The sequence below is a fragment of the Gracilinanus agilis genome, chromosome 2, assembly GCF_016433145.1.
Source record: "Gracilinanus agilis isolate LMUSP501 chromosome 2, AgileGrace, whole genome shotgun sequence".
NCBI lineage: Eukaryota > Metazoa > Chordata > Mammalia > Didelphimorphia > Didelphidae > Gracilinanus > Gracilinanus agilis.
The window spans coordinates 174,104,635-174,117,032 of NC_058131.1; the positions used below are offsets into that span (position 1 = coordinate 174,104,635).

The window sequence follows — 12,398 nt, forward strand, 5'->3', positions numbered from 1 at the left end:
ATCTTGCCCTGCAAAGTGTAATATATGAATAGATTGCTAAAATCAAAACCCACCTGTATTTGGCATCACTAAACGCCCTCCCAGGTGGCCAAAAACACCAGTAGTCCTCAGCTCTGTTCTGGTGGGGAGTGATGAGAGATTCTGCATATAGGGGGGTTTATTCCTGGGGTGTATTGTATTAAAACCTCTGGTATTCCCATGGGGAAATGTCCCAGAGTGGGTCTTGCCATGGTACTCTGCTCGTTCTGATACTCCCAGGGAAACCATGAATGAGCTCTGGACTTTGACCTTGATGTCCGACAATGGGTTAAAGAGTGAAGATTCTGTCATGAGTTCCTTGTCCAGGGGGTCCTGCAGGCAGATGGGCCCACTGTAGGTACGGCTCACTGTCAGGTCAGGTTGCATGGAGGAATTCAATAGGAGCGAGTTGCCTGGCAAGAGAAAATTGATCTGTCACTCTGAAACCACAGGACTTTTGCCTTACCGCTTTACATCTGTCTCTACTAAATCTGCACAAACCTTTACATATCCAGCAGTTCCTTCCAACAGATCAAGCTACCCACATTCATTCTGAGTAATTGGAGAAGGAGCAACAGGCTGGTCATTAGAGATCAGGGGCTTTGGAAAAAAGAGAATTGTCTCTCTCAATAAGCCCTTCCCAAAAGAGTGTGTGTGTGTGTGGGGGGGGGTAACAAATACTTCCAGCTCTCTTTCAAGTCAATAATTCAGGTATTATTATTGTTATTATTTTAACTGGAGAAGAGAAATAAAAATAAAAAGGATCATTTAAAAACTCCAGGAGGAAAATAACATCTGTTCTTTTAAAATGGCAAGAGATGACAGAGAATGATGATTTGGCAGAGCTGTTTATAACTAAAGCTTCATCAGTTCCACAGGCATTCACCTAGGACACTGGGACCTTGCAAGAGTTGGGTGAAGAAATGCAACCACTTGTGACTAGATCCAGATTGGGGCAGAGAGTATCGGGTCTAGATGGATCCTTAGAATCCAGTTCCAGAGAGCTATTCTGGTATACTAATGAATAGGGTGTGAAAATGCATATGCTGTCACCAAAATGAACCCATGCATCTTATGAAGGGAAGAAAGGACATCCAACAAAGCTTAGATGTCTCTATTTGCTTTAAAAATAAAGGAGAAAGCCATCGTTTCTGAAAGAAAAAGGAAGGGAAAAGGCATGGAGGGATGAAGAAGGAAGGAAGGAAGGAAGGAAGGAAGGAAGGAAGGAAGGAAGGAAGGAAGGAAGGAAGGAAGGAAGGAAGAGTTTGGAAACTGTCATCCACCCCAGTTCAAGAATGTTTTCAAAGCCAAATATTAAAAGGAAGTGCTGTGATACTGTTTTGTGATGAAGTAATTTCATGTATTAGTAAGTAACAAAATAACCCTTCCTCCCCATTCCCAACCTTTCCCACAATACTGTTTCCAGTCCGTCAATGTGACATCTTAAATTGAAACAGAGATCGCATTAAACAATTTTCCTTTGGGGCCTGACAAAATTCTTCAAAACAGGATATTTTGAAAATGCTGCAATTCCAGGACAAAGTCTATCAGCTTCTAATGTGTTTTCCCACTTTCTCTCTTCTATTGTCATAATTTGTCTGAAAGCCAGCAGGACACCCATAACCCTGACTTCTCTCACCCCCTGTTCTGATGCTCTCAGAAACCAGAATCACAGAGGAATATGAGGCAAATGAGATGAAACAATGTTGTAGATCTAAAGACTGCTTGATGCTTCCCTTCTCCTGCTTGAGGCTGATGTGGCACTTGGGCCCTGCCCAGGAGTCCCTCTCAAACACAAACTGGTTTGGGTGAATAGAGGTTGGAACCTTGTTGTTTTCTCAAAGCTTTTGTAGGCTAGGAAAAATGGATAACTGGCCTCAATCTACAGAAAGCTGGTCCCAGTCTTTAAAGGAGTAGCCTCCAGCTGGGTCTGGTGTTCTCAGAAGTGTTCTTGGCTTTATTATTATTATTTTAAATTTGAAATTACTTGGTTAGAACGTCATAAATTAATGTTTTTTTTCCCCCAGGTAGTTTGTCTAATGATCCCTTCACTTGCTTTTGGGGAAAGTAATGTGAGACCTTTCATCTAGTTTAGGCAGCACTGAAATGGAAGATGACTGGTTTCAGATGGAAATGGTCTCTTATAGATGCTATTGGCTAAGGAAAATTAGCTGATAATCTGTCTTGAGTTTGTCAAGGGACAGTTCACCAAGTTTCCCTTATGTTCCCCAAAAGCTATTTATCTTTACCCCTAAGCTCTTATTTTTTTTTTAACCTTCTCACTTCTCACCTCCCAGGGAGGGACCATAACCACAGAACTCACCAATGACAGAGAAATAGTGTCCTTTTTTTCATTAATGGAATTTGAAAAATATGTGTGTTCATATACGTATATATGTATATATATATATATATGAATGAGAGTAGAGAAGTGTCAATATTTTTAGAAAACTGCATTTTAAAATAATTTTTAAATCAAATTTAGCAGGGCAGCATCAGCTCTATCAGGACAATGACCTGAAAAGATAAGAGATCTAGAGATTTCAAGATTTTGGTTTGAATTTCAGTTCAGCTGCTTACTAATTATGTGACCCTTGACAAATTATTTGGCTAGTAATTGAAACAACTAGTACTTGATCATAGGTCCTCTGAGTCTCAATGAAGCATACTTTCTCCTCAGTTTCCTCAATTGTGAAATAGAAAAGTTAGAATTTACTTCTAAATTGAGCTATGAATTCTATGAAACTTTAATGTTTTTTGAAGGTTCATGAGTGGTACAATATCATTTTTTGTGTGTTGGTATGATAAGATTTCAAACTTGCTATAAAATATGAAAAATAATTTTAAAAATTCATAATAAAAACAAATGCCCTAGAGAGTCAATATGTGAAGCTTGGAGCCCATTTCATTCCAAGAATCATAATAAAATATGGTATGAGGGAAAATGAGCTCTTTTTAATTTGATGTGATCGCCTTGTTTAATATTCCACTATGCCTTGGGTCTTACCTCCAAATATTTGTCTTTGCTCAACCTCTGCTACACACTTTGTACACTCATGGGGTAATAAAATTTGGAGCTAGAAAGGATTTTAGAAATAATCTAATTGATCCTGTTCATTTTACTGATGAGGAAACAGGGTTGGAGGAAGGAAAGTGACTTATCCAAAGTCATACAAGTAATAAATTAGAGAACCATGATTTGAGCTTAAAATCTTCCAGTGCTGTTTCTACTACTCAGAGCTGCCTTCTTCTGCTTGCCCTGTGCCATAAACTCTCTTGGCCCTTAAGGAATAAAAATACTGATATTAAAGAAGAAGAATAAGGCAAAATATTATGCGTGTCTTTAAGAAGGAAGCCATCTGATTATGCTAAAATAGTATATATGTGTATTAATGTATGTATATGACAAGTAAACACATATGTATATATGTATGTAAGCATTGATGTGCATACATGTGAGTATGTAGATGCATACATGCATTTATGTATATGTATAGAGCCATACCCATATTCCTACACATATACATACATATATATGAGAGAATGGGAGAGAGAGAAAAAAAGAGAAAAAGAGAGAAAGAGAGAGAAAGAGAGAGAGAGAGACAGACAGACAGACAGACAGACAGACACTATTTGAGATGCTTTCCTTCTGTTTGAGGCTGTGGGGCATCTGGGTCTTGCCCAAGACTCTTTCAAACATAAACTCATTTGGGTGAATAGGATGGAGGCTTGCTTTTGTTTAATACCTTTATACAGAAGGAGAAATGGAATAAGCCTATTTGTACACATTCATGTATCCATATATGTATATGTGTGCATATATATGTTTTTATGTATACACCAAGGTATGTTGATATAAATGGGTATACACATAAATCTGTGTGCATGCTTCATTTTCATGTGCCCCATTAGTTCCAGCTTTTGACTCAGGAGAGAAAATAAATGATCCTCTGCTACAGATATAATGGTTTTGTTTTAATAAAATTAAATAAAATTTTACCTACCCAAAAAGAAAAAAAAAATTGAAAAGTTTGTGCTGATGATTTGGAGATAGTTGAGAGTTGTTTAGGATTGAGATTTCATTTCCCCCATAAGGAAATGACCCATGACAAGATTTGTAAAGTCTTCTCACTGGCTTAATGTCACCTTTGAGAGTTCTTCTATGGAAGCTTAGGCCTTCAACTAAGTTATATATATATATATGTATATATATATATATATATACATATATATATATACACACACACTATCAATATAGAGAACTAAATATTTGATTTCATTGCTATAGGGAGCTCCCTAGGGAAGGAAATTGCTTCTTCCAATGCATGCTGGGACCTTTATGTGCTACTTAAAGCTATAGAGAATTGCCTAGAGAACTAAAAAATTAAATGATTTGCTCAAGGTCACCCAGATAGCATATGTCACCTGCGTAGGACTTGAACCTAGGTCTTATCTGGCTTCCCGTCTAGTTCTCTGTCCTCTATACTGTGCTGCCTCTCAAAGTAAGTAAGCTCTTCAGGAGCCAAATGTGCAAGATGAGAAATTAACTAATGGTAAGTGGTCAAGGACCCTCATTTCTTCATTGTTGGCAGCAAGTTCACAGTTTTACATGTGTGTCCAGCGCTCGAGGGCACCGAGCATGCTGCTAGATGGAGCCTGGTCTCCTAGTAGGTGATGACAATTTGGTGGCCACTCTCAGTCCCAACAGCCACATTCACAGGAGAGCAATCACAGGCGTGAGGCTCTCATGGGAACGCAGGCGACGGATCTGAGGAGGACTTGTCAGGGAGGCCCCCGTCGCTGACCTTGACGGACTGTTTTGAAGTTGAAGGTCTGGAAGCCACCTGTCAGTGCAGAGGAGTCAATGACGTCCACGCCATAGTCACTCTGGCTCCGTCTGTACAGGGTTACTCCAACCACCAGAACGGCCACGGCGATGACTGCAGCTCCCAATCCTGAGTACAGAGCAATGTCACTGGCATTCTCAATGCCTGAAAGAAGAGAAAGAGGAACGTTCAATGGGCACGTGTGCCCGGACACACAAAGAAAGGGACCCAGAAAGAAACTGGGAAAAGGGAAAGAGCCTCTCAGCTCTGTTGACTGGTGTAGACAACATAGGGAGGAGGAGGAAAATAAGAGCTTTGTTTGCTCAGTACAATCACTCTATTCCTGACATGCTTAGGATAAATCAAATAGCTATCAATGAAATCATATTTTATTTAAAAGAGCACTTACTTGAAAAAACACTCTACTGAATCCTTCTTTTGTAAAAACAAAGACTCCTTTTGTAATGCAAATAACAGTTCCCTTACTATTTGCCTCTGTAAAACTGCCATGCCTGTGTGACCCTGGACAAATCAGTGTCGCTCATTGGACCTCAGTTTCCTCACTGGTAAAATGAAAGTGCTGGAGTAAAATAATCAAACAGGTCTTCTAGCTTGAAATGCCTGGTCCTAAAATATCGGTATGCTAAATTTTCTCAGAGATGGGAAGGAAGGAAATATGCCTATGTGTGTGTGCGCGCACACACACACACACACATATATTGCTATATGGGAGGGGGTTACATGTACTCAATTAGTGTAAAGGGGTACAGGGCATTTGTATCACAGCCAGGAGAGGAAGAAGATATTGTCACGTATGTGAATTAAGAGATGATTGGATTTAAGATGAGAAACACTATCAATCTTAACAACAACTATCCAGCACTCTCATTTTATAAATAAACAGTAAAAATGACCTGATAAATGTCATAAAACTCAGGTTTCCTGATTCCAAATCCAGTATTTGTTTTTCTACCCTACCCATAAACCAGGAATACATAGAATTTCTCTATTTGTTGCTGTGACTGTAACCTACAGAGAAAGACAGTGAAACACCCACTCTCCCATTGTGGCAACAACCACTACCCTAAATCCTTCAGGCTTAGTAGGCCATTGAAATCTGACCTCAGCTCATAAACTATAACAATTACTTTTGTGTTAGAATCCTTCAGCTTGAGAGGATATTGAAGTTTTCAGCTTAGGGCATAACCATTGCCTTTATTTGACAATATCAGCTAAGTTATGGAGTTTTCAATGAATCATAGGATCATGGATTTATATCTGGATGAAAATTTAAGGGGTCATCCATTCTTACCCCCCTCATTTTATGGGTAACAGAACTATGTCTTGAGGAGTGAAGGACTTGTCCAAGGTCACACAAGTGGGAATTGGTAGAGCTGGAATACAAATCCAGGTAGTCAACTCTAGATCAAGTATCTGTTTCATCAGGGCCTAGAAAGGCCCTTCTCGAGATTCACACAACTGGGAAAATCATCAAGGAGTTCATGGCTTTAACTAGAGGCCATGGTTTCATTTATAAATGTAGCCTGTGAAAGAAATTAGTTGAGATAATGTACTCCCTATCATTTGCTGGGGGTAGGGTGATGAGATATTCTTTAGAGCAAGCTAAAAAAAAAATCACTCTTGATTGAAACTACAGGTATTTTGTTTCTTTATCTTTCTTCCTATCTAACCCACAAAAATCTGAACTCTCTATGCTTTTTCTCTAGGCCAAAGTCTAACATTTTTTGATTGTGTGTGTGTGTATGTGTGTGTGTGTGACATGGACATTGACAGCTAGGTAAGGAATATATAGATATTTTAGTAGAATAATTTTTTCTAATCTTATTTGAAGGAAATACAATATTTCAAGTATAACTTAGTGAAATATACATATATTTTCCCCTCATCTATATTCATAGACAATCCCCAGTAAAAAAGTAGCCACAAATATTTATGATGGTTCTGAGGAGCCTAGGTTAAGAACCTCTACTCCAGACCATTTATAGATCTATGCTCCATTTCTTCAGAAGACCCAAAATGGCCCCTGCAGTCCAACATACCTGATTTCACCTTAGTCTGGATGATGATTTCTGAAGTAGGTATAATCTTGGGAAGTATATGGAACTGTAAGGAGGTAAGTGCAACTTAACTACATAATTAATCTTCTAACAGATTACTTGGTAAGTAGACTTAATAGGGCCAAAAGTAATTACCATGTCACCCAAAGTCTGGCTTAGTGGATAAAATAAACCCATCATATATTTACCCTGTAATTGCATGCCACTTACTATGCATTTTACTGCACCCTAATATAGTACTTATGTTATCAAATGAGCAGCACTTAGCACACAAGTAAAGTGAATTTATTTTAAACAAAGTCAGTGGACTGTAAAATAAGGTGTTATCAAATTAAGAGTGAATGAGGAATTTGAGCAGAATTAGTTGCATTACAGGGCAAAAAAAAAAAAAAAAAACAGATAAAAGGACATCGTAAGGTAGGCAAGGGGAGAAAAGATACAAGGCAGTGGTCTGTTTGGTACTTTTCCCACCCAGAATAGCCCCAGAAAGGTGAAGGCAGCATAAGAGAGGGTGGAGTAGGCCCCCTTCAGTCTTATCCAAGTAAGGGATTGCCTAGTAAACTATTTTGGAGATAGTAACACATGGAAAACACAGGTCTTGAGTTTTAAAGTTAAAAAACCTCACCGAATATATAATGAAGATGTGTCAAACCTAGCCAACATGGCCAGAGGCAGCCCACAACACTCCTGAATGTAACCTGAGTGAGATTAAAATGTAATTGGGAAATAACTAACAAAATAAATAAAAATATAATAAACTATAATGTTGATATTTAGTTTTCTAAGACAACATATCTCCTGCAGGGATCCTCATGTACTGTTTAGTGCTCTACCTTCCCACTTCATTTCTATTTGACACCATTGGTCTAGTAATTCCTTCATTTTATAGAAGCAATTGGGGCCCAGAAAGAAAGGGAAAAGTGATTTTCTCAGTCACACCAGGAGGAAGAACTAAGATTAGAACCGACATCCTCTGATTAAAGATCAAAGACTCTTCATTCTTTCATGTTCCCCCTTGTTGATATATCCTACTGCCCAAGAAATATATTACAAGGTCACTCTTAGCAAGGAGGGTAAAAATTTGCCCCCTGTTTTTGTTCTCTCTTTTGTTTCTCTCCATTTAGCCAAAGCTATACCCTCTGGATGAGGAGACAAGGACACAGGAAACAGAGCACATTAGGAGCAGTGAACTGACTGTAAACCAAGACACACTAAGCCAGGGGCTGAAGACTGATAAGGGCAATTCAATGGAAGCACATTTGTCAGATTTTTTTCCCCTTCATTCTGCCTTCCAAATCCTGGGTACTGCTGACTCATGATGCTGACACTCTCTGAGGCTATATGCAGGGAGAACACAGCTGGGTCACAGCTGAAAGCATATTGACAACCAGACCTGGTGAAGGCAGCTGTTTAATGGCTGAGATGTCTAAGAGGAAAAAGCAAAAGGAGCTTCTGGCTTCCCATACATCAAGACAGGGCTGGCAAAAAAAAAAGTAATAATAAGTAAGTATTATCAGAATTAAATGGTACTTGCTTATTGGAGTCAACATTAACAGCCAGAACCAGCCAATAGACACAGAGACAGAGAAGGCTTTGGCTGTTTCTAACAACCTAAGTTTGTATCTTTTTTCCATCTTACCCAACTGTTTATGCATCCTTTACCCTCTGAGGTCTAGAGTCTTTCCTATCTAGCCAAAAACAGCTCCTGAAAGTGAGGCAATAGACAAAACACAAAGAATAAAATGCACATTTTGGACATAGTCAACCTAGGAATTTGTTTTGCTAGACTAAGGCTACAAAGTTTACAAAATGTTTTTTTTTCTCTTCTTTTTTTGGTTAGGAGATTTTAAAAAAAGAAGATAAATGCTAATTAAATAATATTAATGAATTTTAAAAATAAAAATAAAGGATTTCACAAATATTCATTCTGAGCTTCAGAAGATTGATAAGGATTAATATGTTAGCTTTCATGAGATTATTTGCATTTCTTAAAGAAAAAAATGATCTTGCTCATGGTACTAGAGCACCTACCTTATAGACTTGGAGTTAAAGGAAACACCTGGGTACAAACCCTGATTCTTCTACTTATAACTTGTGTGTAAATCAGGCACACCCTTCATTTATCTGGGCCAAACTTTGATAGGATTATGAATTTGCAGTTGAATAGACCCAGAGACCATCCAATATAGTCAATTTTTAAAACATAAATCAAGTAACAGAGGCAGAGGTAGGTTAAATAACTTAAACAGAGTCAGGAGGAGAGTAAGAGTCAGATGAAGGAGTTGAACCCAAATTTTCTATTTGAACTATTTTCCACTGTGCTTCTGTTCACTGAGGGAGCTATACTAGATCCCATCTAAGGTCCTTTCTGTCTCACCATCATGATCCACAATGACAACTTCTAACCCCACAATTCTACACCATTATATTGACAAATATTACAACTTTCTGTGCCATGAAGCAATATGGTGCAGTGCAAAGATGTTGGTCTTCAAATCAGAAGGCCTGTGTTTGAGTTCTCCACTATTTACAATGCTTTTTTTGTTTTGTTTTGTTTTGTTTTGCCAATTGATTTAATTTCCCTGGAGCTTCTGTTTCTCATGTGGGAATTGACATCTAAAGATTTAGCACTAATTCTTTGGCTATAGGTTCATATCTAATCATTCGTGGTGATTGTTACCCTCTTGAGAATGAACAAAAAGCAAATTTTGTTCCATTTATTTTGTCTTTCACTTTTTTTTATTCATATTTGAAATTTAGGGACAATTTAGAATGCAAAAGACATATAAAGGCCACGTATTGCTTCAAATATGTTTCCAATCATGTCATAAAAACTGATATGTTCTTTGTACAGCAGATCTCTAAGAGTGCCCCTCAGAAATCCAGATTTCTCTCCTTTCTCTCCTAATATATACAAAGAGTATGGTTACTGCATTTCTTCCCCTTCATAAACAAAGATGATATGTAGGTGTGTGAGAGAGGCAGTGTTTGGGATTCAGGTATCTACATAATAAATATTCACTAAAGGAGGTAGAGGAAGAAAGCCAACAAGACATGAACAGCCAGCTGTCATCCCAGAGATGCAGGGAATAAGGGAGCTTAGTGGTAGTTGGGACAAAAGCCATTCAGCAGAAGCAGAAACTCTTTGCAAGAGAGAGCTTGGTCAAAATGCTGAATGTTGTACCTGAGGATGCTATAACTGATATATTTTTATATGCATTTCTCATTTTTCATCAATTAATTTATTCATGTCATTTTTTCTGCAGTTATCTTTTCTGAAAAACAACAACAAAAAAAAACAAAAAACAATTGAGCTGGTTAGAGAGAAGATATCTAGCTTCTGTCACCCAAGTGACACTGGGTCCCTTAAGGAGTTTGGTAGGAAGCCTACTGTGCAGAACTTGTGTGATGAATTCTCTGTTTATTTCCAGTTTCTGCAGGGATTTGTCATTGGACTCCTGTTTTATCAAGCAGGGTCATTCATCACACTGGATTCTGTTATGTAATAAAAAGCCCTTCCCTTAGGGGTATGGGAGCTGAATGGAAGTAAGGATGCATGTTGCTGAGTTATTTTATGCAGCGAATGTGAACAGTTTTCTTCCCTGGGGTGATTCTTCTAAACAGGCCAATACCCAGGAGCATAGATGGTCCTTTGGGAGCCACGCTTCTTATGACTCAAAGAAGGTCCAAATTCTCTAAAAAGTCAATGCTTATCCCAGCTCCAGAGGTGAGTACTCTCTGCCATTCCAAACCAACCATATTTTACTGCACCTCCTGACATTGTTACACAACATTTATTGAAAGCACATTTGATGGTAATGAAGTTTCTATTAACTATGATTAAATCTCATAAAGCACCTGAAGATAATTTAAGATGTGCAGAGGCAGAAAATGAAACATTCGGTTTAGTACATTAGGAAACGTAATTGATTAAATTATCTCATTTACAATAAGTGCTTTCATGAGCTACGCAGTGCACATATTTCCCCCAGTTTGTCATTACAGTTTGCTCACAGATCGCTTAAGACTTTACTTTTCTTTTTTAGACTTTCCAGCAAATTGACGCTGGGTCCTCCTCCGTTCTCCAGGGTGCTCATCCTGCAAGATTCTGACGGATGCATCCTGCTTGTAAGGGCTTCTAGAAGATCATGTGTTTGACTATTTATAGGAACAGGTTGTTTCTCAATTACCTTCATAATTGACTTTGATTTTGCATCAGTGATGATTCATGGCATCTGAAGCCAAACCCAGCTTCTACAGCGTGGCCATGGCCCAGTACTCTTAACCCACTGCAGCTTCAAGAACCTTGCTGGATCCCTTGGGGAGTCTTTTGCAGTCACATCATTTCTGTGCAGGTTTTATTTTTAGAAAATCACACATTAAAATAGTTTAAATGCGTCTTTTGCAATATCCAGCAATTAAGCATGATGCTCAGGAGCGAGAACCCCAAGCGGAAGCTAATTCAAAAGTCCCCAAGGACAAGGAATAGTTACCGTGGGGTTTACAGCTACAAGTACAGATGTAACCAAATTAGAATGGCACAGGACACACAAACTAAGCATGAAATTATTTGAAAACAAAACAAACACATTCCCTAAGTAACTCTCATGTTGGCTTCCTCAGTGATGCTTGTCGTCTTTAAGGGGCACCACACCTGCACCTGCAGATGGCATCTACGCTGTACCCAGCAGGGAGGGAGCCAGCTCTTACTTTCATATTTAAGCAGAGTAGGTCTAAGTGTTGCTGCAGGGTCAAATCCTTGCTCTTCTCTCACACAAAGACACACAACAGGAGGTGAGAACAATCTCATCGCCATGGCTCAAAACTAAATTCATGAGAAGTTTATATATGTGTGACCTTGGGGAAGTCAGATCCACTCTACAGGACTGTTTCTGCTTCTGTAAAATGACAGGGTTGGATTAACTGGGTTCTAAGATCCCTTTTAGATCTAAATTTATGACTCTATAAGTGGCCAACAAAATTGGATTTCCCCAAGGGAAGTATGTAGTCACATCTGTACTTCTAGGAAGTATTCTTTCAGGAGTCATGTTTTAGTAATGGAAAGAGTATTGGACTTAGAGACAGGACACCAGAGTTCAATTCTAATTGTGACATTTATTGTCTGGATGACAATGAACAAGTTACTTCTGTTCTCTAGGATTCTGTTTCCTCCTCAGTAAAATGTAGGAGTTTAGAAGAAAATGTAAATGAGGAATATAGAATGAGGAGTTAAAAAGAAAAATAGAATATTTTTATTGTACCTTCAATACCTTCATCTATTTATAAATTTAATTGGCATAGTAGTCCAAAATGAAGGAATATTAGGGAAGGGAAGAAAAAACTGCCTCCAGCCTGCTTCCACCTATCTGTCTACCTCTAATCTCAGTATCCCTCTCATCTCTCCTAGAGGTCATCTTCTCCACTTCACCCCATAGTGTCTCTCTTATATCTGTGGAAATACAGGGCTTTGCCTTTC

General features: G+C 38.5%; 1 protein-coding gene across 1 annotated transcript in view; it reads right to left on the bottom strand.

Moving 5' to 3' along the window:
- The window catches only part of UNC5D (unc-5 netrin receptor D), a 376,103-nt gene that overhangs the window by 100,568 nt on the left and 263,137 nt on the right, over positions 1–12,398 (bottom strand). The window contains exons 9-10 of the mRNA XM_044659544.1: positions 4,824–5,009; positions 54–431 (exon numbers count right to left, since the gene is read on the bottom strand). Of these exons, the coding sequence (XP_044515479.1) occupies positions 54–431; positions 4,824–5,009 (564 nt within the window). The remainder of the gene's footprint in view (positions 1–53; positions 432–4,823; positions 5,010–12,398) is intronic.